This window comes from Leopardus geoffroyi, chromosome A1 (assembly GCF_018350155.1).
Source record: "Leopardus geoffroyi isolate Oge1 chromosome A1, O.geoffroyi_Oge1_pat1.0, whole genome shotgun sequence".
Lineage (NCBI taxonomy): Eukaryota > Metazoa > Chordata > Mammalia > Carnivora > Felidae > Leopardus > Leopardus geoffroyi.
In genome coordinates, this window is record NC_059326.1 from 69745837 (window position 1) to 69773172 (window position 27336).

Here is a 27336-nt window from a genome sequence, read left to right on the forward strand (position 1 = left end):
TGTAGATCATTTAAAGTACTGAATTGTATAACCGATTTACGTTTTCATTATTTCCTCATTGTCGAAAGCCCATATTTTGACTGAAAGGGCCAATTTGATAAATTTTTGAAGACGAATGCCTGTTTTTAAAATCCAGGTACAGTTTAAGTCTGCAGAGAAAAAAATGTAATACCTGAATGAAATACTTTTGTCAAAACGTTATTTTATAAGGGCTCTCTGTCTCCCTGCAATATGGAAGCATGAATTAGGAACTGAACTACCTGTTCAGCGACCTGGACGTCAACAGATGGACTCTTGGTGGCTTGGAATGAGATCCATTATCTGCTGTGTAATATACCTTCCGAAGTCTTTTTCTTTAATTGCATTTGGAACAAATCAAAAATGCTCTACTGTTTTTTGCCCCCTTTTAGGGCCAAAGCATGTTGTTGTGAAGTTTGTGGTGAAATTCTTTCCACCTGACCACACACAACTCCAGGAAGAACTCACAAGGTTAGTGGTTTAGAAACTTGCTCTTTGTTGCCACGGGGTGCCGAGGAGAAGGGAAAGTTAATGTTCTCCGTCCACTGATTCAGCATTTTCACAGCGTTTACCTGACCCGCATCTGCTCCGTGCTCCCAATGGTGCTGACCAACATGGGGAGAAAGAATGTACCACATTTTCCTTGAATCCTGGGTTTCTGCAAAGCTGTGCTGTGAACTGGTCTTATAGCCTGTTGCTGTCATATTTCCCTTCTTCGGTCTGTCACATCACGAGACAGTTTGGGGAAGTCAGTTTGGGGAAGTCAGACCCTGTGAGACCAAGATGTTAACTCCGTTTCTCTCAGTTGCTGCCATGGGTGACTGGACGTGAGCTGAAGATCGATTTCTTTGAAAGTTGGCCTAAGTGGGAGAAGCGTGAGCACGGAGTCAGGCCTGCCCTTGTGCCTGTGTGACTGGCCAATTTACTTGTTCCCTCTGTGCTTCTGCTAATTCCCCTGTGTCCGCGCGACCACGCTGGTTGCTTGGCCACGGTTGTTTTGAGGATAAGCAGTCGTATAGATAAAGTGGCCAGAACCAGTAGGGATGCTCTGAATGATAACCATCATCACCCTTATTATTACCAATTTTATAATTTGCACAAGACGCACATATGCTGAAGGAGAACAGAGTCTGGTGGGAATGTGTGAACACACAATGCCTCCCTTTCAAGAGTGCTCTTACAAGTGGTACATTAGTCTGACCAGCCACAGCCCTGCCACCCGTGGCTTTTTTTTTAATGTTTATTATTTTTGAGAGAGAGAGAGAGAGCACAAGCAGGGGAGAGGCAGAGAGAGAGGAAGGCACACAATCTGAAGCAGGCTCCAGGCTCTGAGCTGTCAGCACAGAGCCCGACGTGGGGCTCGAGCTCAAAGACCGTGAGCTCATGACCCGAGCCTAAGTCGGACACTCAACTGACTGAGCCACACAGGCGCCCCGTGGCTTTCAGTCTCGTAGCTGATTAGACCAAGCCTGTCACATCCTTCTCCGCACTCTTGGTACAGACCACAGGATCTTGGATACTGTGGGTGGTTGACCATCATTTAGCAAAGGGGTGAAGCCATTCAGTCAGCAGTACTTACAAAGTGGACACTGTGTGCAAAGCACAGTTCCAGGCACCGGGAACGTAGTGGTGAAAAGACAAGCCTGACCCTCAGGGGAGCAGACAAGATGACTGATGAAGCAAAAACTCTCAGATAACAGTAAGGGCTCTATGGGTAACTGAAGGAGAAGGATGTGATAGAAGGTGACCAGGGCACCGCTTGTGATGGCTCAGTCTGTGGTGCCTGTCTGAGGAAGGGATGAGAATCCGTCCCTCCTTTTTGGAGGAAGAGCTTTCCAGGTAGAAGGAACAGCTGGGCAGTGACTGAGGCAGGAACAAGTTCCAGATGTTCAAATACAGTTGACCCTTGAACGACATAGCTTTGAACTGCACACATCCACTTACGTGCAGATTTTTTTTATGTAGATACAACGCAAGGACTGTGAATGTATTTTGTCTTCCTTAGGGTTTTCTTCATCATGTTTCTTTAGCCTGCTTTATCGTAAGAATACAGTGTACGATACATAGAACTTACAAAATACGTGTTAATCGTGTTTGTTATTGGCAAGCCTTCTAGTCAACAGTAGTTACGTTTTGGGGAAGTCAACAGTGATATGCAGATTTCTGACTGTGCAGGGGGCTGGAGCCCTAATCTCTGTGTTGTTCAAGGCTCAAACTGTACCTAAGAGAAGGCTGGCATGGCAGGAATGGAGAGGGTGAAGTGCAGTGAGGTGGGACAGAGGCCAAATGTTTCATGGGGTTGAAAGTCTAGCTGCCATGTGGGTGCTGGGGGACAGTGACAGCTGGGAATCCAGTGAGGTAGCCATTGCTGTTGTCCACGCCACAGTGGTGGCAGCAAAGGAGGTGGCGGGTGTGGAAGCAGAGAAGGGTGGCTGCAAATGCTGGGCTACGTGCTGGGGACGGGGTCCATCTGTCGTGGTGACGGGCTGGTGGTGGAGGCCGAGGAGACAGAGGGATGCTTAGATTTTGATTTAAGCAGCTGGCTGGCCATTTTGGTGGCAACTAAAATGGGAAAGGGTGGAGGGAAGTAGGTGATGACTGAGGGGTGGAGAGTCGGGAGGTTGGTTCTGCTGGCTTATGTCTGAGATGCCAACCAGACATCACGTGGCGGTGTCCGGAAGGGCACTGGGGACACGAATGTGGAGTTCCAGGAAGAAGTGAAGGCCACGACTTCCCGTGGCTTTCAGTTTTCTGAATGATTTGCTGCTAATTGTTTCCCTCTACTTATAATCCTCAAATCGATGAAGCCGTTATGTAGCCCGGGATTGCAGGAGCCAGCAGCCTTTTGGGAAGCATGCACGGTTGACTAGAACGGTTCACGTAGAGGAGACACAGCTGGGCTGCTACACCAGGATGCATAAGACAGGCCAGTGACAACAGAGTCTTCTGTGGTGTCACTGCTGGGGCTACCGTGTCTCTGTTTCTGGGCTGGGTTTCTTCTCATTGTAACGTGCACTGCTTGAAGCTCAGACTATTGACATAAATCTAAAGGCAAGTTCAGCTGTTGGTCAACAGCCTGCCTTTGCATCCTGCATGTCACCGGGCCTCTGTCCTGCTTATGAAGTTGGCATAAATCCTTTTTTCCCCGTCTCCATTCCACTTTGCTTTGAGTTTTGCACCTTTTCAATTCTTGTGAATCATTATCTGCAGAGGCTTGTAGTTTTCTTTTTTATGTGTGTATGTGTTCGTTTATTTTTGAGAGAGAGACAGCACGAGCAGGGGAGGGGCGGAGAGAGAGGGAGACAGACACAGAATGTGAAGCAGACTCCAGGCTCTGAGCTGTCAGCACACAGCCTGACACAGGGCTGGAACTCAGGAACCGCGAGATCGTGACCTGAGCCAAAGTCGGACGCTTAACGGACTGAGCCACCCAGATGCCCCATGGTTTTCTACTATTCGGGTTTTTCTTCTAAAATTCCATACCGCTTGTGGCCATTGAGCCAAGTGTGCCCGGGATATTGCCGGCTGCTCGGTGGAACCTGTCAATTCCTCAGGGAACCCGGGCTCAACGGATGGATTGTTTAGGGTTGTGTTGTTGTCTTTGTTTTCTGGCTCCCGGTGTTAACTGACATTTTAAAAATCTTTTCCAAGGAGAGAATCCTTTTGGTGCAAGGGCGAATGAAATTGATACGAAACTTAGAAGCTCCCCATCGCTTTTGACTTTGTCACGAGGTGTGGTGGGAAGGGGGACCTTCCAGATCCGATGTGCTGCCTCCCTCATTCTCAAATTCCCGTGTAAGCAGAAATTGAATGACGTGACCTTTGAGGTCCAGGCACTTTCCTGTAGCAGATGGGGAGTGCAGGAGGGCTTGGGAGAAGCTCTGTGTGGACAGCAGTTCAGGCGAGGGATGTGGGGACAGAGGCAGGCCTACAGTTCAGCCGACTAAAAGGGACTCTAGCTCTCTGGTTAATTCTTGGGGCCTCAGGAATAGCTTTCAGCTTCCCGCTTATACAAAAAGCAGATTGAATTGCACTTTGCTGTTAACCAAGAAGCTGAATTCCTTTCTATTTATTGAACTGCACTTTCAGCGGCTGTTGTGTCCTGTTGCTGCTAGGGCCCGGGCCTCTAGAGGGAGAGAAAAGTAGTGAGTCATGGGTGCAGGTTTTAAACAGCTAGGGAGGGGTCTTCAGAAAAGAACTCGCCACATTTTCTCATCACAGAGTTCCGAGTCACTCTTGTTGGGCTATAGGGCTTTGGTACACTTTGCTCTGGGCATGTGATCTTCAGTAGGATCCCATTTCTCCTTGGCTCTGCCCTTTCTAAGGGTGGAGAGAGACCTCTGAGAACTTGCAGTGTTTGCAAGGCCCGAGGTGGTTCCTCAGGCTGGCAGAGAAATTGTAAGTTACTTTCCATTGAGTACGAAAAGAAAGGCTAAGACCACCCAGGCTAAGACAAAACAAATTAAAATAGACCCATTTAAAGCAAGGCATCAGATTGGTGTGATTTGTAACTCTGACGATCCCTGGAAACCAAAAGCCCTCTTCGTTAGCCCTGGCACCATCATCCCCTTCTCCTGACACCCACCCTTATGCCGGGGACTGACTCTGCTTTGAGCGCTTTGCATTTTCAGCATTCACTCAGTTAATTGTATTTAGTGCCTGCTGAGTTCAACCTAGCCTTTAGCTCCTGTGTGTTTGATGGGGATTGTTTCCGTTTATAATACGAAAGGTGTTGCTGAATCTCTAAAGTTAGCATCGAAGCCAGCTTGCTCAAGATTTATAGCTGTCATTAGGAAGTCAACAGTCAATACCCAGGAAGGTCTTCCTTGTATTACAGGGGCCTCTGAACAGGGAGACTCCGCGTGATTCAGGACTGTAGGCTCACTGCAGTCTTCAAAATGCCACTTCCCCTGTGCCTAAATGTGTGGGCTTTCAGAACCGCTGCTGACTGAGAATCTACATGAGCCCATCAGCCAAAGTCCCCAGAGCCTGTCAGACTCTGACCATTGATCCGTCCCTGAATGCTTCTCCGCAAACACAAGACCCTGTGTTTGAACTGGTGGATGGTAAAATATTCACAGTGTGATGCTTTTATGCCGCCTACTTAAAAATTAACCAGATAGAAGATTAAAGCCTGTAGCTGTAAGAAGTGTTCAGCTCAAAAAATAGTACTCCTTGCCTAATCCAGAAAGATGGCTTATACGGCCTCTTGCCTTGTAAACCAATATGTTGATGTTTTGGTTCTTTTATATTCTCTGCCTTTCTTCCCTTTGACTTTCCAGAGACAACGTGAGAGCAAGAATAAATATAAGGGGCTGGGTAAAGGCCAACGGTTATCGACAAGTGGATCTGTGGGGTTTTTTTGTTTTCGGTTTTTTGTGGGTCTGGCTACAGAATTGCCTTTGTAGCTTTCGTAGGTTTTTTTGTTTGTTCTTGAGGTTGTTTTGTTTTGTTTTAGTTTTTTAGTTAACAATGGAATTTCTTAAATAACTTAAAGAGAATTCATTTTTCTTTTTCTTCATTTTTTTTAATGTTTATTTTTGAGAGAGAGACAGAGACAGAGCACAAGTGGGGGAGGTGCAGAGAGAGGAGACACAGAATCCGAAGGAGGCTCCAGGCTCTGAGCTGTCAGCACAGAGCCTGATGAGGAGCTCAAACTCACGGACCGCTAGATCATGACCTAAGCCGAAGTCAGATGCTTTATGGACTGAGCCACCCAGGGACCCCCTTTTATTTTTATTTATTTATCTATTTTTTTAATTAAGTAAGCTCTATACCCAACATGGGGCTTGAACTCACGACCCTAAGATCAAAAGTCCCATGCTCTACCAGCTGATCCAGGCAGGTGCCCCTAGTTTTTCTTTTATAAGAGAAAATTTGCTAACATTATTGAATGTTTTTATTCTAGTCACTGTGCTTTCCATGTATTACTTTATTTAATTTTTATAGAACCCTCTGTGGTTGGTCTAATTAAAAAAGCCCCCCCCCTTTTTAAAATTAAAAAGAACCTTTCATTATTACAAAAATAGCACATGTACAGTATAGAAAGTTAGAACATACAGATAAACAAATATAAGAAGATAAAATATTGTATTCCTGTTCCCCAGAGGTGATCATTGTTAATACATTAGTGTGATATCCTTTCTGATTTTTTCTACACATATATATGTACTTTTCATTTCATCTAATATCTTGGCCATACTCAAATCTGTCCCATAAATGTCATTTGTATGTACTCATCTAAAATGACATTCATGAGGCACCTGGGTGGCTCAGTCGGTTAAGCGTCTAAGGCTCAGGTCATGATCTCACTGTTTATGGGTTCAAGTCCCGCATCAGGCTCCATTCTGACAGCTTGGAGCCTAGAGCCTGCTTCAGATTCTGTGTCTCTTTCTCTCTCTTCCCCTCCCCTGCTCGTGCTCAATCTCTCTCTCTCTCTCTCTCTCTCTCTCTCTCTCCTTCCCTCCCTCCCTCCCTCCCTCCCTCTCCCAAAAATAAAAATAAACATTAAAAAATAAAATGAGATTCACTGTAGGCCATAGTCACACTTGGTTATGTCCTTTGGACCTCATTTAATCTAGCAGAGTCCCTCCCTATTTTTCCTTCATGATACCATCTTGTTGAAGAAACAGGACCAGTTATACTCTAAAATATCCTACCTTCTAAATTTGTCAGACTTCTTCCTTGTGGTGCCACTTAGTTTCTTCCTCTATCCTCTGCATTTCCAGAAAACTGGAAGTTAGTTCTATAGGCCTGATGGATCAAGTTGAATACTTTTGGCCAGAATCTACCAGAAGTGATGTGAAATTCCTATTTCATGAATGGTGCTAAGATTCATCATTGAATTAGGGTGGTGATGTTCTGATCTTGCCATTGTGAGGCAAAGTCATGTTACTTTGTCTTTATGCAAATGTCCAATCTCCTGAATGGTTTTTATAGCGATTCACAGTGCTTGCCAGAGTCCATAATTTCTTTAGATGTTGTGGAATGAGAATTCTTGCTGTTATTATGAGTTGGCATACTTCTGTAAAGAACTTTGCCTCATTTTCCTGTATATCCTGAAATACCCCTCCTATTGAGAGAGGCAGATTCCAGACTCAAGTTTTTGGTTAGGTTACCAAGTTTTGAATAAAGAATTGCTTCAGTAGTCTCCAATGGTGATACATTTTCTGGCTTTCTCATTGAATACTGAAATGAACTCAAGAATTTTCATCAATTCCATGTGTTTTGAGTCACTTTAATTATTCTTGTTGCTACTCATGTTGCCACAGCATTGGCGAGTGGACATCCCTTCAAGATGTTTCTTTTGCTTTTTTAATACAGCCCATGTATATTTCAAAGCTGCCTTGCTTTCTGCCATCACTCGATATTTCAGGCTCACTTTGTACCTCTCCTTGCCAGATACCTGAAATCCACCATTTCTCTATGGAGAAAATTTAGGAGTTCATATTGATTTTTTTCAAATCAGTTTTTACATTGCACTATTTTTTATCTAATTTCTTTTATTTATAAATACCTTATCTCTTGCCACACCTGGGCTCAGTTGGTTGTGTGTCTGACTCTTAATTTCAGCTCAGGTCATGATCCCAGGGTTGTGGGAATGAGCCTTGCACAGGGTTCTGTGCTGAGCCGGGAGCCTACTTGGGACTCTCTCACTCTCTCTCCTCTCTCTCTCCTCTCTCTCTCTCTCTCTCTCTCTACCTCTACTCCTCCTCCCCTGCTTGTGCATGCGTGCTCTCTCTCTCTCTCTCTTTTTCTCTCTCTCAAAATAAGTAAGTACCTCTTCTCTTTCACCAAAAAATGTTTACTTGCTTTATTCCGCAATATAAAGAAAATATAACTTTAAACTAAATTCAGTTTTACAGATCTGGTAACTGAGGCTTTTGGAAGAACCTAAGTGAATATTACACCACACAAAAAAACACACTCTTGTCTTTCCAATTCCATTGGCAAAAAAAGCTGTTCCTAACCATAATAAGCTATTGTTATTATCTGAGCCTTATGTTTTAGTATATTTGATCTGTGGAAAAAAAATTATACCCTGAAAAAATTATAGAGTGGTAAGATACAGCCTTGGGTTTTTGTTTTTGTTTTTTGTTTTTTTTTTTTTAAGTTTATTTGGAGAGAGAGAGAAAAAGAGTGAGTGGGGGAGGGGCAGTGAGCGAGGGAGAGAGAGAATCCCAAGCAGGCTCCACGCTATCAATGCAGAGCCGGACTCAAGGCTCAAACTTGCAAACTATGAAATCATGACCTGAGCCAAAACTAAGAAGTGGAAGCTTGACTGACTGAGCCATTCAGGTGCTCCGTCTTAGGTCTTTGTATGGAGAGGTACAGCCATAGAACAAAATGTGTTACTCATCATGTGAAAAGATTACCACATGTTTCCTGGTCCTTTGAATGAGGTATGACTATTTACACCGCAGTCAGTGGTACTGGGAACTCATTCCAGCCGGCACAGACTTTCTTTTCCTTGGTTTGCATACCTTTCTCTAGTCCCTCACAGTGTAGACGAGCTGTCAGAAGTGAGCCTGACTTTGACACCAAACCTCCCACCCTCTTTGCATGGCGCCAGCCTCTAGGTGTGTGACGCATCATTTTTATTTGCGTCCGCAGGTACCTGTTTGCTCTGCAGGTGAAGCAGGATCTGGCTCAAGGCAGGCTGACGTGCAATGATACCAGCGCGGCTCTCTTGATCTCACACATTGTACAATGTAAGTCCTGTTGGTTTCTCGATGAAGTCGCGTTGGCAGTAACGGTGATCCGGTCAATGGGGGAAAATAATCACATCCACGAAAAACAATAATTATGTCTTTTTGTTATTTTGTTATATGAGTGTCCATGGATTGAAAACAATAGCCCTAAAGCATCATTTAACAGGTGTAGCCCCCCAAACACTGGCCTGTGAATTCTGTGTCCTTTTCAAGGACTAGTGTGCTCTTGTTGATATCTCCGTTGATGCAGCGAAGAAGCTTGGACAGATGGCGGTCAAGTAAACTAAACTTGTTCGGTCCTGTTCTTGGATTTAATATTCATTATTGAATATGGTACATTAGCCTTAAGACATAAACCTGTCAAAGATGACACTTCTTGTATTCTGCTGTCCCAAGTTTAGTAAACCCCAAGACACAGGAAGCTGGACTGAATCCTAGTGATGCTTGAAACTAGATATTTTGCTTCCTTAATCTAGGCAAAGGATAAATTAGATTGTACTCATTCTAAGGCATATTGACAACCCAGCTGGGCATTTTTTTTTCTTCTTGGCGAAGGCAGAAGTAACTTGTTGAAGTTACTTGAAATTGAATATGCACATTATGTTTCAAGAAGATGATTATGTCACACGTATTAGCACTAGTATAAAAGAATTGTGCTGTCGTATCATTTTACAATTTCCGTTGTATCCAAAGCAGTCCCATATAATCAGCCCATTTGGATAACCGTCCGGTTAACGTGATTTCCAAAGGTTCGTAGGAAGTGTCACTCCTAGTGGTCAATAAATGACTTAGCCTAATAGGATTAGGTGTTTCTAGAGACCATGCTTATCTTCTTATTTTTTGTATATGGGTCTTACTGAAGATCTACCGGACTTAGGAAGTAATGTTATTGATTCGCCACGGCAGCAGGAAGCTAGAGCCATCGATTCTTCCACTGGCCCAGCTGGAACCAGATGAGTTGGCGCTCTTCAGTGCAGAGCAAATATTCTCGGTGCTTGCGATTTATAGCAACATGTAGGCCATATCCTGCATGATGAGTGGAGGTGTATTGCCCAAAGTGTGACAGGCTGCTTCACATGACAAAACGAAGGGGAGATGTCATAGCAACCATTCACTCACTTTTACTCAAAACAGCTGGGCTCTCTGGTTGTTACACAGACCATAGGATTCAAAGAAAATGACATGCTGTCCCAGAGGTATTAAATTGATATAAACGGAGCTGGAGCTAGTGTTGTTAAGATATAATTATTACTTTAAAGGTCTTTTCTTTAGATTTCCAGATCATAGCAATTTAGGGACTATGCAGAGGTTACATGAGAAAAATGGGCCTCCTGTTCCTTGTAGGTGAGAAATTTGGAAGAGGCTGCCATCTGACCAGCCATTTGTGGCACTAGGACTGCAAGATACTTCATAAACTTTAATTATTTTATTTTACCAAATTATATTATGTATGTTTATACCTATTTACCATTGGCTTTTCTCTACATGGTAAAGCGTTTGGGGTTTGCAGTAATAATTATTATGTATAAGAGTTTCGAAGTTGATTTTTTAAAGTCCAAAAATGCTGTGCTTATTTAGAAGTCATAAGGTCATGGTCCACATGTCTAGAATTGACTGCCTAGAACAGAAGTGGTCCCAGTGGGGTGGGGAGGAAGAAACAAATCAGGAACATGGATGGATGAAATTGGTTGATGCCAAAGTTTTCTTTGCAACTGGTAGAGACGAGAGTGGAGACCATCCTGTTACGTTGGCACGATTGTTAAATCCATCCTCACAGGGTACCTTCTGACATCCAGCCCTTGTGATACCCACAGGCTGGGATCGCCTTGTCCGCTGCCTTCTGGTTTGCTGGCCAGAGAATGTTGCCCGAGGAGCATAACAGACTGTGAAGTATTAATTGTATGTGGCTGGGTTTTCTTTCTCTGTTTCCTGGTAGCCGAGATTGGGGATTTCGATGAAGCCTCAGACAGAGAGCATTTAGCAAAAAACAAGTACATACCTCAGCAAGATGCGCTAGAAGACAAAATCGTGGAGTATCACCATAACCACATGTAAGTCCCACTGGTCACTTCATGTTTCCCTTGAGCTTCTCTCTGTCCTTCCAGCGTAGGTGGGTGTAGACACACACACATACACACACACACGGTAACTGTTGGGAAGAAAGATGCAAGGTGTGAGGGAGAAGAGCACAGAGGTTCATGGGAGCCATTGTTCCTCACCTAGGACTCTCAATGCAGGTTCCCCGCTCAAGACCAAAGTTCTAGGATCCTTGCTTGATTTCCTGTGATACTGGGGTATGTCTGGAATTGAGGATACCCATGCTGTGGAATTAAAGGGAGAGTGTAAGACCAGTTAATAGGAAATCAGAAAAGGGACACGGTAAACTAGGGGCAAAGTAGGAATGTCATGAAAATCTAGCACCTTTGTATCCTCTCCATTTTTTTGTTTTGATCAGTAAAATATTTTCAAAAGATGCTCCGTGCCTATTGATTTTGTTGCTGTTTTCAAGGAGGGCACTTGAGCCCTGGTGATAGTATGCCAGAGTGTTGCCTTGAACTTCCCTTACAAGTTTAGGCCCATTGTCAGCGACTAAAAACGTGTTTGAACACGATGGCGTTTTGCTTTTATATGACCTTAAAGGAAACTCTTTGAGATTCCAAAAAAAAAAAAACTAGGCAAATGTGAGACAGACTTTTAGGGTGTTATGTTACACAGGCAATAGGGCTTTTGTCCTAGCTGCTCGACTTTGGGTTGCAATGAATGGGAGGCTGGGTGTCATCTGATCAGGTAGCTCCATTGTTTGTGATGAAATGCCTTTTTATTTCCCAAGAGGAGTTGCCTAATCTCAAATTAATAGACACAGGCAATTCAAATCACCTGGACTTTCTCTTTAATTTTTGTTTTGTCAGCGGACAAACACCAGCAGAATCAGATTTCCAACTTCTGGAGATTGCCCGTAGGCTGGAGATGTATGGGGTCCGGTTGCACCCGGCTAAGGACAGGGAAGGTACGAAGATCAACCTGGCTGTTGCCAACACGGGAATTCTAGTGTTTCAGGTAAGAGCACTTAGAACACAGCTCAGTTCCCCTGGTGATGGAAAGATAAGAGTTGGCCCTTCAACTCTGCGCATTGGGTGGGCCAAGTTAAGACCTCTGATGGTTAATTTTAGGTGAACAGGGAGAAACTAACCTCACCTTAGGGTTTCTGTTTCTTTCTAGGCCCTCCACTTCCAGATTCTACTTCATTTGCCCTTGCTCTGGTTGGGAAATGCACAAAGATTTGCTTGTGTTTATTGACTTGGTAATCTCTGTCAGTGGACCTGTGCTCAAAACACAGTATAATAGAATCAGGATTTCAGACCCCCCAAAATAAACACTTTCTTCACACTGGCACATGATAGTCATGTGGTTCCCCCCTCTCTTTTTTAACCTGTTGAGTTTTTTTTTTAACCAAATTTAGGGATTCTTAAACCTAATTTAGGTTTTACGTACGTCAGCTTATTTGTGACTTCAGATATACATACTTGAAAAGGGTAATGTGTACTTTTAAAGATACAGCAGTTTTATAAATTTCTACAAAGCCACGTAGTATAGTAACTTTGTAGTAAAACACTGCACTTGAATTCGTACCTGTGTTTTACTTAAGGACATAATTTTCTGTACTCTGAAATGTGTACTGTCTTTTTTTAAAGTTTTAAAATATTTTTTTAATGTTTATGAGAGAGTGGGAGAGCGCACGCTCACATGCATGAGTCAGGGAGGGGCAGAGGGGCTGGGGACACAAAATCCGAAGCAGGCTCCAGGCTGTCAGCACAGAGCCTGACGCGGGGCTCAAACTCATGAACCGTGAGATCGTGACCTAAGCCAGAGTCCAACGCTTAACCAACTGAGCCACCCAGGCTCCCCATGAAATGTATGCTCTCTTGATTGCACTGTTAGATTCTTCTACTGACAGTGCTTCTTTTGTTTCTTAACAGCTTCTTTGAGGTGTTATTGACATAGAGTAAAATGCACATAAAATGCCACCCAGGCGCCCCTCAATGCTTTTCTTTTAAACAAAATCGAGAGTAATCCATGCTTTGGTTTCATAGGGGTATGGAGAAAGTGTCTGCCTTTAAGTAGGGTAATCTTCACCAGTTTTGAAGGCATAGATATGTACACAATCTAAAACATTTTGGTTTAGGGGCGCCTGGGTGGCGCAGTTGGTTAAGTGTCCGACTTCAGCCAGGTCACGATCTCGCGGTCCGTGAGTTCGAGCCCCGCGTCGGGCTCTGGGCTGATGGCTCGGAGCCTGGAGCCTGTTTCCGATTCTGTGTCTCCCTCTCTCTCTGCCCCTCCCCCGTTCATGCTCTGTCTCTCTCTGTCCCAAAAATAAATAAAAACGTTAAAAAAAAAAATTAAAAAAAAAAAACATTTTGGTTTATATTTGGTTTTGGTTATATTGTCCCTTCGTATTTTACCAAATTGGTCTCAGTGCTTCTCTGCTCCTGTATCAGATGTTTATGGTGGACACTGATTATCATAGGATCCTGTCCCAGGAGGAGTCGAGGTTGGGTTTCATATGGGAGAGTAAGAAGGGAAGGTTTGAAAGCAGTGTACGATACTTGAGGTATCTTAACAATTGCTCTTAACAATTTCTGAACTGCCAAAATAACATAGGAGTACTTGATGAGCAAAATGACAATAAGCCAAATGTAAAGCTTTCAGTCCCACCATTAAATTTTGAAATCAGAACCCTTAAGCATTTTTAAAAATCATAGAGGGGGGGAAGAGAAGTGCCTCACAATTGAATTAACGTGCTTTGATTATATTTGATACAATCTAAATATTGAGAATTACGCAGTAATTTAATCGTGTACCAAGGCTGTATCTTGGAATTAATCTTGCCAGTGCCTAATTGCTTCATTCTTACCAATTTCAATACATGGTCCTGGTGTTTCAGCAGCTCTGGAGGAATTCTAATTTAGACGGAGATGACAGGACAGATGGGAGCTGGTGTCTGGTCGCTTGCCCTTTACTTCTCCATCACCCTGTTCCTCACAGGAACAGGGACACAGGAACACCCTGTTCCATCACACCTGACTTTCAGAACGAGGATGTGTGAGTCCTTCCCAGAGACTGTTCTCTGGTGTAGAAGACAAACCACAGGCCGGGACTCCCTTCCCCATCCTGCTTGTGCTGCTGGGAGCCAGACCAGTGTGCACCATGGGGGTTGACCACCAGCCTGGTGTGTTGCTTTTATGGAAACAGTCGCTGCTGGTGAAGGCATATGGTGGGGCACCTCATTCTGCCACGTGAGCTGTGTGATTTTGGACAAATTAAAATAAATTCATGCAGCAGTTTCCACATCTGTGAAAGAGAGATAACAAACCCATCTCACTGGGTTTTGTATAAGGTTTGGTAAGATAAGGTCTGTAAAGTCCTTCCCCTGGCACTGGAAAGTGATGGTCACTAATTGTTGTGGTTGCCATGGTTTTTATTGTTATTTATCTTTCTTAGCATCCTTCCTTTGGCCAGCCGCTTCCCTCCCTGGAGGCAACCTTAGTTTGAATACCAAAGCATATAATTAGTGAAAGATAATGTTCCAGGAACAGGCATCACCCACAGCTGCAAATCCTAGCAAATTCTCTAGCAAAAGGCATTCTTCCCAAGCAGTCAAAAGCAGGTCCCTATATGCAAGGCAAACCACCTCCAATGTTGCTTCTTCTGCGTTTCCTGGCTCACTGACTGATCCCTTCCTTTGCAGGGTTTCACCAAGATCAACGCCTTCAACTGGGCAAAAGTGCGCAAGCTGAGCTTCAAGAGGAAGCGCTTTCTCATCAAGCTCCGCCCAGACGCAAACGTAAGTGGGCGGGGCGGGATGACGCCAGGCAGGTGTCTGAGGGTCTGTACCGAGTGTCCTGCCCAGACGCTCAATCACCGTGCTGTCACCTGGGTAGACACAGCGAGGGTAGAGAATGTTCAGCCCCTCCCGACAAACCCATGCCTTTGCTGGGCTCCAGCCTCCAGGCCATCCCCTCGAGACCCCGTTCAGCATCCGCAGTATTCGGGGCGCACCCCTGGCCGCACAAGCCTCCAGCTCTCCCCAGCCCTCGCGTCCCTACTCTTGTCCCCTGACCTCTGACAGCACATTCTCGCAAGCTAAGCAGGTCCACCCCATTTTCTGGAGAACCCCTGAGGATGTCGCTCACCCCAGGACCGGATCAAAGAAGGAGCGTCTCCTTCCCCCCCGCGGAAAATGGCAATGGCGGAGATGGCTGATTCATCCTGGTGTCCCCAACCAGAACTTGGGAGAGTTTTGTTCCCGTGGAAAAAAAAGATGATAAATGGCAGTCTAACCTTACCGTTCAGCTACAGAATGGATTAAATGAGCTTTTATGGCCTGACCTAGGAAGCAACGGCCCATTATAAGTTGTTTTCTATGGGAAAATGCTTTTGGAGTTCTAAAAGGCCACTTGCAAATGCAGAATTGCCTCAGCTTGTTTGTAAGCTGGGTCTGCCCAGAACTGTGAGATTCCCCCCAAAGAGTTGGAAGTTCTGGGAACCGTTAAGGCTGTAGTAATTCCTGTTTATATAATAGGGCCACTTACATTGAGAGCATTCAGCCTGGGAATACAAAAGTACACTCTCCCCTTTCCAGAATCAAAGGACATGACTTTTTCAGCCTTGAGTGATACTTCTGTGTTCCAGAAAAAAAAAAATGTTCATTTCCTGTGGGTCCCCTGGAGGTTTGAGCCATATGCTACTTGACAGAGAAGAGACTTAAGACCAGTGTGCAAAGTCGGCATGAGCCATGAGGGAGAAAACAGAAGAGTGTGTTTCAGTTATTTTAAGGAGGCAAAACAGGAATTTCAGTAGTTGGATTTTTTTTAAGAAGGAAATATGGGGGTGCCTGGGTGGCTCAGTCAGTTGAACATCCGACTCTTGGTTTCAGCTCAGGTCATGATCTCATGGTTCATGGGATGAAGCCCCACATTGGGCTCTGCACTGACAGTGTGGAGTGTGCTTTGGGTTCTCTCTCCCTCCCTCTCTCTCTCTCTCTCTCTCTCTCTCTCTCTCTGTCCCTTCCCAGCTTGTGCTCACTATCCATCTCTCTCCAAGTAAATAAACTAAAAAAAAAGAAGAAGGAGGAGAAGGAAATATAAGCCACGTAAACAAAATTTGTTCGTGAATTCTGTCACAAGAAACGTTAGGAGAGGCCCCTGGGTGGCTCAGTCGGTTGAGCGACTGACTTCGGCTCAGGTCATGATCTCACAGTTCATGAGTTGAGCCCCGCGTCCGGCTCTGTGCTGACAGCTCAGAGCCTGGAGCCCGCTTCGGATTCTGTGTCTCCCTCTCTCTCTGCCCCATCCCCACTCATGCTCTGTCTCTCTCTGTCTTAAAAATAAATAAAACATTAAAAAATTAAAAAAAAGAAAAGAAATGTTAGGAGTTCTGTGAATTACCCCTGTTTTCCGTTAGCTCCTCTAAGGAATTTTTTGAGGGGAAATGGTTGAATGATGACTAGATTTTGTCATTAGGAACAACTCTATTTTACTAACTATGTGAATTTGTGGTCGTGCTATAATAAATGCACCAGTGAAATTTTATTGGACATACTTCTTTTCTGGCCCTTTTCTCATGTTTCAACCTGATGTCTGTGGGTCAAGGGGGAAAAAATGGTATTTTCTCTTTTTAGAGCTCATACCAGGATACCTTGGAATTTCTAATGGCCAGTCGGGATTTTTGCAAGTCGTTCTGGAAAATCTGTGTTGAACATCATGCCTTTTTTAGACTTTTTGAAGAGCCCAAACCAAAGCCAAAGCCTGTTCTCTTTAGTCGAGGCTCATCATTCCGGTTCAGGTAAGGATTCCATAGCATACCTCTCGTGTCCGCCGCGGGAGCATTTGTCCCGAGACGTCCTTCTCCTACCCTCTGGTGCTGCTGCTGCTACACAGTACAGTGGGGAGCTAAGTGGAAAGTTGGCTTCCGGGAGCTATGGCTGGTGGGGTGATTGCTCGGTCATTCCAGCAGCCTCCTGGCATGACCAGGAGGTCATGTTCTGCTCGAACATTGGCCAAGAGGCCCTTCACCCCGCCACAGTAAACTCCAAACAGGACCCTCTACTTCAGGAGGATTCCCTTTCTCTGGAGAAGCAAGTGTCTTGTTAACATTTCGTGTAGCCTTCGGGAATGTTGTGTGCACTTGCCCAGCACTGCTTCACTTTCTCCCTCTTTCAACAAACATTTGAGTGTTTCCTGCGTATCAAATCCTGTTCTAAGCACTGGGGATATACAGTGAACAAAATTAGCCCTGTGTCCTCGAAGCATGTAGACTCTTGCTCAGGCTGGTGGCTTCGTAATCAAACAGAATTATTTATAAGGAAAATGCCAAGAAATGCAATGGACACACATTTTTCTCAGAGAAACACAAGTTCCTCCCAGAACTGCTTTTATCCCCAGCTAGCTGAGAAAGCCCACCTATCTCCCAGTTGTGGAAGGAGGGGAGGTAGAGACGGGGTGTTGTGTGTTTCAATGAGAATCCCTTGCCGTCTCCTTTCCTTCCCTCTCGTTGTCTTCCCTTTAGCGGTCGGACTCAGAAGCAGGTTCTCGACTTTGTTAAAGAAGGAGGACATAAGAAAGTGCAGTTTGAAAGGTAAGAGAAACTTCGATGCTACTTCGACTTGACAAGAGTCATCGTCTGCAGGTGACAGTGCTTTGCTCCTGACTGTCTCTTCACCCAGGCCTGGTGAATTACCATATCAGGGCCTCACAGTCAACCTGGGCCAGTTTAGTGTTAGGAACATTCGAGGGCTGGGGCACACCTCAAGGATAAGATGAGATGGAAACAGACCAGGAGGGCCAAGTGAGGAAGAGGAGGAAACCAGCAGGGGATGGGATGGAAGAGGAACAGGAAGGAGATTGCAGTGGGACTAAAGCACAGTACAAACTTCCTCTTCTCTTTGTCCTTGAGCGTCTTGGGATTTGAATCAAAAGTATTTCTATAAACTTTTAAATTAAATACAGCTTGGATGAGAAGCAGGATTTATTGCTGTTGTTAGCAAATGCTTACAGCTCTTGCTGAGTTCCACGCACTTTGCATACATTAACTCAGTCTTCATACCAGCTCTGTGAGGTCAGTGCTCTCCTAGTCCCTTTTTTTAAATGTTTATTTATTTATTTTTGAGAGAAAGAGGTTGTGAGCAGGGGAGGAACAGAGAGAGGGGGAGACCGAGAATCCAAAGCAGGCTCCGTATTGTCAGTGCACAGCCCGACGAACGGCACGAACTCCTGAACCGTGAGATCATGACCTGAGCAGAAACCGAGACTCAGATGTTTAACTGACTGAGCCACCCAGGTGCCCCTCTCCTGGTCCCTTTATAAAGATGGAGACATTGTTTCCGATTCTGTGTCTCCCTCTCTCTCTGCCCCTCCCCCATTCATGCTCTGTCTCTCTCTGTCCCAAAAATAAATAAACGTTGGGGGAAAAAAAAAAAAAAAAAAAAGATGGAGACACTGAAGCTCAAAGAACTCAGGTCTCAGAACGGACAAGTGGCCCCTGGTCAACCAGCATCAAAGCCCCATGCCCTGAGCAAGCCTCTGTCGCCAGAGAGGGGAGAAGGTGAGAATCCAGAGATTAAAAGAAAAGGGTAATTGGGACACCTGGGTGGCTTAATCGGTTAAGCCTCTGACTTCAGCTCAGGTCATGATCTGATGGTTTGTGAGTTCGAGCCCTGTGTCGGGTTCTGTGCTGACAGCTCAGAGCCTGGAACCTGCTTCGGATTCTGTTTGTCCCTCTCTGTGCCTCCCCTGCTCACACAGTCTCTTACTGTCTCTCAAAAATAAATAAACATCAAAACAATTTGTTTTTAATAGAAGGGTAAAAGGGTGGAGCTGTGGTGCACTGAGGGCTGTTTGGTGCATGCGCATTTTTTAAAAACATTTTTATTTTTTATATTTTAACATATCTTAAAATAACTGTGAAGTACAGAGATCACAGCAAACGTCCATATTTCTTTCTGTTTCTGTTTTTTTTTTTTTTTTTTTTTTTTTTTGTCTTCGTTTTTACCTTTTTGTGTGTAATTACTGTTATGACAGGTATGGCTAAAACCCCCTTAACGAACAGCCACCTTTGTTACTTCCCTTCTCTCCTTCCCAGAGGCAACAACTGCCAACTTCACATTATTTCTTTTACACATATTTATGCATTTAAAAAAAAATATGCAGCATTTCTCTCGGGTGTACTTTTTCATTGATTTAACTAGTATCGCACTGTACATAATTATGCATCTTGCTTTTTTTTTTTAATGTTTATTTATTTTTGAAGAGAGACAGAGCATGAGTGGGAGAGGGGCAGAGAGAGAGGGAGACATAGAATTCGAAGCAGGCTCCAGGCTCTGAGCTGTCAGCACAGAGTCCAACGTTGGACTCAAACTCATGAACCGTGAGGTTATGACCTGAGCCAAAGTCAGATGCTTAACTGACTGAGACACCCAGCATCCTGCTTTTTAAACCCTGACCTGATTTGGAGATCTGTGTTGATGTTCTTCGGTATTGTGAAAGTATTTCATTTTATTTATCTGATTTTCTGTTGATAAACCTGAATGTTGGTATTTTGTTCCACTCTGGCTGAAACAAACCTGCTGCTGTGACCATCCTTGTGTTTTTGGAGTCTTTTGAAGAAAAGCTGAATGTACATTAGCATTTAATCCCTCCGTGTTTATAGTTTCATCATTTGAGTACCTGAAAATTTCTAAGGCCTGTTCACGGAGGAAAAGGAGGGCACTCAGAGACTAAGGGAGGGAACAGATAAAGGAGAGTGTTAGTGGCATGAAAGCCAGTTCCTGGTCCCGTTGAATCTGTAAATTCATTCATGGGGCAGGCCTTCTGTGAACTCAACACTGGGAAAGAGTTAGCTGATGAGTAGTAGTCACCTCTGTTATAGAACTAATCTAGAAAATCATTGCCCAGAATACATGAATTGCTTTCATATTGTCAGGCCAGAATTTGCAATTCAGAGCATACTCAGCCCAGCCAACTCTCCCTCCCAGTGACTCTCCTACAACTAGAAAGGTAATGCTCAATGGCTAGTGTTCCTGACCAGCTGTACCACTCGAACAGGAGCAGGGGATTGCTGAGAGTGTTTTCAGGGTTTAAGTATACCCTGAACCCTGTAAGTGCTATGAAAAGGATGACTGTTTCCAGGGAGCATCCATATACACTACTTCACTCGTCTTCATATTGAGGAAGGCATAAGACTGTTATTTTTCATTTAAGAAAACAGCTTTTCTCACTATGGCTATCTTACGTGATTTCTCCCAGGAAACATAGCAGGATCCAGTCCATCAGAAGCCTTGCTACACAGCCCACGGAGCCGAATTCAGAAGTGCCAAAACAAGTCAGTAATGCTGATCAACTGTTATAACTGTGTTTTTGTTTTGTTTTGTTTTGTTTTGTTTTACCAAACTTTCTCTGCTAAGTCCTGTGTTTCATAGTATGCTTCTGAGTTATTTGCCCCTCACCTTTGGGGTTTCTTTTAGTAGAGGAGAGTATAGTTGTGTGCCCTGGCTTTGAGCAAACACAGGCTGTGCTCTGTGCACCCCAGGCTGGGCTCCCCAGTCCCTAGATTGGGTCCTTTTTCAGCTGAGTTCCTGTCTTCCATCCCATGCCTTTGCCCAGAGAAGTTTGCTCTGTTGGCCCTATCTCAGCTTAGGAGTGGAACCATCCATGGGAGTCTACAGAGAGGAGCTCACCTGCCAGCAAAATGCGTGTGGAGAGATTGGGACCTCCCTAGCACCTGATGGGTGTCGCTCCCATCTTCAGGGCCAACCTCAGATCTCTTTATTGGCACAAGACTGGGTGGTGAGTTCCCAGGGCTCCTGTTACGGGGCAGTGACCACAGTTGGCAACAAGAGACATTATCACTCTTGCCCTGTGGGTGGTGAGAGCTCATTTTCTCTCGAATTGGCTTGTGCCTGTGCTTTCAGGGTTTTCTCTACAAGAGAATAAGAACTTTGTTGGGGAAGAACATGAAGATTTCCTTTGTGCACCTAAAAATAGAGTGCTTAACCTGCCTGTTCCTCCCTTGGAAGTATAAACAAAGACGTTTTTTGTCATTTGTCTGAAATCCATGTCAACTTGCCTTTCGGGGATCTGCGATGTGTTTTCTTCCTCACCCCGCCCAACCCTCCCTGTGGGTTGCAGGGAGACTCTGTTGCTCCACGGAAACTTTGGAAAGCCACTGTGAGCCCGTGGGTCCTAGAGAGCAGAGGCTGTGGCCCACTTGGCCTGCTGGGGACGGTGCATGGTCAGAGAACGGTCTGGATGCTGACCAAACACACTGGGGAGCGCCTGCTCATTGGCGGTGTTCTGTTCAGGCCCTGTGGAGGGCAGCCTCTCGGCCGCTTGTTGCTAAATTGGGCTCTGGCAGCCCCGCCCCTCCACCACCGTGTAACCTTCCCCCTTTCTCGCCCCGCCCCGCGCAGGCGCAGCAGAGTGCCAGCCTTCCGCCCGGAGAAGGTGAGGAACCCGCAGGTGGCGTGGGCGGTCAGCAGGGAGCGGAGTCCAGCGCTGCGGCCGAAGAGTGCCAGAGCCCCGCGCCGCCCAGGAGCCCCGCGGGCGGCGGGAAGGCGGACGGAGCCTCGCGGGCGCCGGCCGACGAAGAGGAGGAGGTCGTTAAGGATAGGACCCAGCAGAGTAAAGCTCAGCCCCCGCAGCCGAGCACAGGTCCAGCATCCAGGGCTGCCAGAGGCAGCAGCTCTTCCATTCCTTTCATTGACTGCAGTGACGTAGATAGTGAATCTGACCTGCTCAGGGAGCAAGCGTCCCAGTCCCAGTCCCAAACAAATGACAATTATGAGGGTGATTTGACCAGTGGGGTGTATCTGCTCTCCGGGGATGAGAGGCGGACAGAGGCTAGGCGCAGGGCTTCCCCTCCCTCCGTGAAGTCCTCCCGGCCTCCTTCCAGAGAGTTCGTCGATGATGATTCAGCAGACCTAACCTTTGATATGAGTGGGAGCCCCAGACTCCCAAGACATAGCTCCCTGATAGATGAGCTGTTCAGGGGCTCCGGCGGTCGCAGTCCCCCGGCCACCCCATTGTCTCCCAGTAGCAGACGGTCGAGTCCAAGTAGGAGTTGGGACAGGACTGGGTCTCAAGGCTATGTTTCTGAAAACGGGCATGACCCAAGAGAGGAGAATACAGGAGAAGGTCCTCTCCCAAGCCAGGGTCCTCCGTATGAAAACCCTTCCCCCGTCCTGCAAAGGCCATACTTGCGGAATCTTCCCAGTCGCTACAATAAGTCAGAGACAGATCCCCTCATCCTTAGCCAGGTAGCATCAACCCCAGAGGCAATGGGTGGGCTTGATGGCCGTGAAAAGGGAGGACTGGCCAGCCTGGCTGCTTCAGAAGGTAGAATGCTGGCTAATGGTGCACCTCAGGTGGGCCCCACCTCAAAGATCCCTGTCGTGCGGTCAGTGTGTGCCAGAGGCTTGGCAGACCAGCGGGCGCCCCTGCAGGTGACTGAGGGCTCCACCAGCAGCGGGACTGAATCCAGCGATTCAGACTCTGAAATGGTGGCCCATTTGAGCCAGCCACTCACATTTGGCAACCCAGCAGCAGTGCTGAGCTCCCCTTCCATGCTTAGTAGTAAGAAGCCCCTGGGTGGCCTACATGTGAGTGAGGAGGAAGAAGAGGGGGATGAGTAGAGGGCCAGACTTCCAAGTGTTGGGAACGTGGAATCTTGAGCCCAGGTTTCCAGTGGAGATTATCTGTTCTAGTGGCTCATTAATCTTTAATCAACATTTGTTAGAGGAGGTTTTGGACAGAAACCTTTGGATAGGGTATGCCCGACTCTCAAATCTTGAAGAAAAATGAAACTTCACACAGTGGCTTGCTCTCCAAAAAAGGTGGACAAGAGAAATAGTTAAGAAGGACAGGTTACCAGGACCTTGTTTATCTTTCTGATTGAAGGCTAGGAAGAGATACTTGATTATGGATCTGATCATGTGTATAGTGTGTCGTTATTTATGTGGAAATTTTCTGTGTATGTTGAGTTTGTATGCAGATCACGCTGCTGTTGATTGAATGTTTGGACTGAGGTATTGAGATCCCAGGAAAGGTGTTGGTTTTACTTTGTTCCCCTTCTTTAAAGGGGGTGCTGCTTTTCTGAGCCTTAGAAAATGAGGGATTGACAAAATTCAAGACCAAATGTAAGTTGATTGCTGGTTGAGATTAAGTGTTGGTGAAATCTTAGTCAAGAATAATGGATATTTTAATAGGAAGAATTTGGAGTTATTTCTTCTTTCCAGATTTCATGTGAAACAATGTAAAAGATGTCAATTATAGTGGAACTGTAATTTACAAGGGATTGCTGGTCTGGTTTGGGTTTGCATCCTGGGTCAAATCATTGGCTGTGTTTTAAGAAGCTATAACTCTGGCTGTCAGAACTTCTAATTGAAACACAGAAATGCTATTGAGTGGGGATTCGGGGCAAAGTAAGACCTCACAAAAGGCACTGTTGTCACCAGGCTGGCAAACTAAAGGCCCTCTTTTGAATCATGAGCAGCATAGAGAAGAACCATTTTCCAGAATTGCTGCCCCTTGGTTATTGTGTGCATTCTTAACGTTCACACTTGTGTGAACAGGGTCTTCTCTTGGAAGCAGTGATTTCTAGATGTTTCTGTGTGCAGGAAAAAAGTGTAAGGAGTGAGAGGTTTGATTTCTTTTTAAATCTTGCCCACCTCTGCCCGTGCCTTTCACTCAGCACTCCTGCCTTGTAGATCAAAGGGTCTTAGCTGCACATGGGAATCACCTGCGACATTTTAAAAATCAGTGATGCCTGGGCCCTGACCTTAGAAATTTTTTATCTCATTAGTCTGGGGTGCCACCTGGGGTCCCCTGATGGTTCTGCTGGACAGTCAGGATCACCCCTCAGCCTGACACAGTTGCCTTCTAGAATCTAGTGGAATAAATTTCTGGCTGGCTTGCAGAGTAAGGAAAGCATCACACATGAAATACTTTGATTAATTAGTGCCTGTTCTTTGGTACTTTTCAGTCTTTGGTACTTTTTTTAAGAAGATGACTTGTAGACTCAAATTTTTAGATCCTAAGTAACTACCAAATTATTGGAAAGAGTTCTAACAATGACACATCCCTGGCGTGCCACCATGCCTACGGCCTTACTAAACTCATCGTGTGATGTTGTCACAAGGGAAGAGCTACTACGCATGCTTAGGAAGTGGGGTAGAATTTGGCAGCCATATGCAACAAATACAAGTATTGACTGACCTTGTGGCTCACAAATGATTATCGGTCCACAGGAATGTCGACAAGTTGAATTTTAAAGGCTGAAAACTTAATCCTTTCTACACAAACTTTTTTTTTTTTTTTGGTGTTCTTTTCCTGATCGTTTGATTCAGTGCATGATTGATGAATCAAACTGAGTACTGGATAGTTTGAAAGATGTTCATTGAAGTAGTCTATTGATGTCTTATCTTAGATATATATTTAACAGAGTCACAGAATTTTAAAACTAGAAGGGACCTTTGAGATCATTTAGGGTAAACCTTCATTTTTATGGATGACAAACCTTGTTCTGTTGAAATCAAGAGACTTCACTTACTCCTACAGCTGCTGCCTGACAAAGCTAAAACTAGAACTTTGACCTCTAGTCTTCAGCTTTAGTCTATGTGACATCTTGGTGCAGTAGGACCCTTTTGATTCAGTACTTTAATTTTGGAGAATCTTGTACAGATTAATAATTAAAATCGGATGTGGAGACCAGGGATCATGTAGACTTAGACACTTACAGTCCATACATAAAACGTAGGAAGAACCGCTTTTTCTATTATGGGGTTTTTGCACTTAGGACATGTTTTTGCGTATTCTGTTTTGGACTTAGGAAAAGATGTTGATTTGCTATATAAATATTTAGTCAAATGTGAGTTCAGCAGAGTCACATTTGGAATCCTGTGGTTTATTTGTGAAGGTGATTTGTTCAAATGAGTTTTCTTTTTACCTCTAATTGCACAGCAGTCTGATGATGAAGTATGAATGAGCAATGGGGTGTTAACTTACCCAGCATATAATGTGAATCATCAAAACATAAACCTCTAGAGCAAAACATGCTCCAGGAATTACTTTGTTTTGCTTTTTGCTAAAGGAGTGGTGATTTTTTTTTTTATCTGAAGTGTTTTAAAAACAGCTGATCAATGATAGTGTACTCAGTTCTGTATTGATAAACTTTCCCCTTTTAGGGTTGCTCATAAAGTTTTTCTCTGGTTGGTTTTGTACCAGCCAAGCAACTCCATTTCTGCTGGTTGGCCACTATTTATGAAAGCAGCAATCCCGATGTGATTAATGGTGCTTAAAAGGGAAGGGGTGTGATTTGTTCAAAGGCCACGGTAGCCTAAAGTGCTGAGAATATTCACCAGTTGCCTCTGGGGGAGTTTGCCCTGCCCTACTAAAGATTCTAAGTATCGGTGAGGGAGTAAATATTTAAGCATTCTTTGAGCCTGGTGGAGTCAGTTCTGCAGAGGTGATGTGGTCTCTCACTGCGCAGAGGTCAGGGAAAGCCCGCAGCCTCCCACCTTCCGTGCCCTCTGCCTGTTGTCAGACTCTAGTTCCCTGTGTCTTTACCTGGCGTCCGGAGTCTCCCTCTGTGGCAGAGAAGGACACGCACGTGCACAAAGTTGAACTGAGAGTGGAGCAAGACCAGCAGTGGAGTTGGGTGTAAAGAATAGGTGACCTGTGAATTCATTGCGGGTTCCAAAGGGTTTCCCAAGACCTGTCCGTCTGTTTCTCTAAGGTAGTGTAGAGGTCTCCTGAATCACTAAGGAGGGCCAGGTCTTTAGGCAGGCGATAGCTGCTCCATGAAATGATACCGGAAGGCCTGGGAGAGAAGACCAACCATCTATTGAAACAAATCTCCAAGCCACCAGGCCTGCCCAGGGCCTCCGCGCATTAATATCTTTCCTTAGATGGTATTTCAAACTATGTAAAGTGTAGCCCCTTTTGTGGCTGATTTTTGTTGCTGCTGGTTCAGGGCAAAATAAAATGCAAGAAATTCTTTTAGCATGAAGAAATACATTTAATGAGTTCCGGAACTTAAAGTGAACTGCGCCAGCTCCTTTGACAGGCATCTGTATGCTATTGACGATATTTTATTAGGCATTTAATTAAAGGAAGTCTGTGGGCCAGATTCTTCCCCACATATGTGACTCATATTTGGGAATTTCTCACAGATTTATCTCCAGTGTGCCACGTGGCCTTCACTTACAATGTGAATAATTCTGATTTTAATCTCAAGAGCTTCTTTGAAGATTCAAACCAAGCAATGCTAAAAAAGCCAGGCCACAAAACTAAAATACAGCCTGAGCCTCTTGAAATTTGCACTAGGTGTACAAAATCTGTTCTGTCCTCAGTTGAATCAGAAACTCAACTTGCACATTAACCTTGGAATCTTTTTGATGTATTGTGAAGCAGTATCCAAAAGAAGGAAAAATTAGTAAGATTAAATTCCTTTCAAATTTTGTTAAAACTTGTGGATGTGCATACAGCTTCCTTTTTGTGTCTATAATCAGTGTTCACATGCTTTCAGTCCACTTTCTCTGCTTAAAATGTTATCCCATATTCAGCACAGAATGGGTTTGGTACAGTTGTCATTAGTCAATAATTGACCCAGCCTTAAACTAAGAAATTTGGGGGCCCCCTACATCATTGGGTTTATTTTGAGTTTATTCTATTTTAATTACTCTTTTCTTAGGCCCTTATTCTTATTAGCAAGAATTTAGAGATCTCAGGGTTGCATTCCCAAGAAAGACTCTCTTTTCTGGATCTTCCCTCTTGTAGCCTGGAAACCTTCCTTCTCTGATAGTTAGGAGCTTAATTACCCCCAGACTGGCTGGCCTTCCTCTGGTTTCATGGGATGAGTCCACTTCATTGCTGCAAATTTTACAAATCAAACTGCAAAAGAATCTTTCTCTGCAATCCCTGGAATGTAGAGTAAGTTTCTTTTGAACCCGAAAGACGTGATTGTTTCAAAATAATCCACTGCCGGTAGCCCTCTGATGAGTTTTACGTTCAGCCATGTTAGCCAAAACCATAAGCGCATATGGAAGTTCTGGTCATAAACCTCTGGAGCAGAAAGTGATTAACAAACTTGACTCTGGCGACATTAGGGAATTTACTGGCGCTCCTTTTTCCTTGTTAGTTTAATTCTGTTGAGCTAAGCGAAATTCAATACAGGGAAACGTGGTCTGTCGTGCAGACTTGTGCATACCTTGAAAGACACCAGTTGCTGGTTTTTAAAATGAAGCCAAGACTTTTAGATCGAAACAAGCATGCCACTTAATGTTGCAGTTCTGTTTTTATTAATAATCATAATTAAAAGCAAAAAAGAAGAAATGCACTTTGATTTGGCTTTGTGCTGTAGGTATCCAAGATTAAAAGTGGTCTGTTTGCCATTTGTTTAGAGCCATCCTTGAAGAGGGCTACTTGTTGATTCCCTTGAATCACCTAGAGATTTCCAAGTAATTCCCTTTTGAACAAAAGTCACAAATGCTGATTTGTATGCCATGCATATGTTTGGGAGCTGGTGGGTGGAGTCTTGTTTTCACCAAAAAAAAAAA

General features: G+C 44.7%; 1 protein-coding gene across 4 annotated transcripts in view; it reads left to right on the plus strand.

The window, feature by feature from the left end:
• The window catches only part of FARP1 (FERM, ARH/RhoGEF and pleckstrin domain protein 1), a 294892-nt gene that overhangs the window by 215976 nt on the left and 51580 nt on the right, over positions 1-27336 (plus strand). For all 4 annotated transcript variants that reach the window (XM_045444576.1, XM_045444559.1, XM_045444583.1 and 1 more), the window contains exons 5-13: positions 411-489; positions 8632-8729; positions 10666-10780; positions 11639-11786; positions 14476-14571; positions 16408-16571; positions 17295-17363; positions 20030-20105; positions 21193-21433. In XM_045444576.1, the coding sequence (XP_045300532.1) occupies positions 411-489; positions 8632-8729; positions 10666-10780; positions 11639-11786; positions 14476-14571; positions 16408-16571; positions 17295-17363; positions 20030-20105; positions 21193-21433 (1086 nt within the window). The remainder of the gene's footprint in view (positions 1-410; positions 490-8631; positions 8730-10665; positions 10781-11638; positions 11787-14475; positions 14572-16407; positions 16572-17294; positions 17364-20029; positions 20106-21192; positions 21434-27336) is intronic.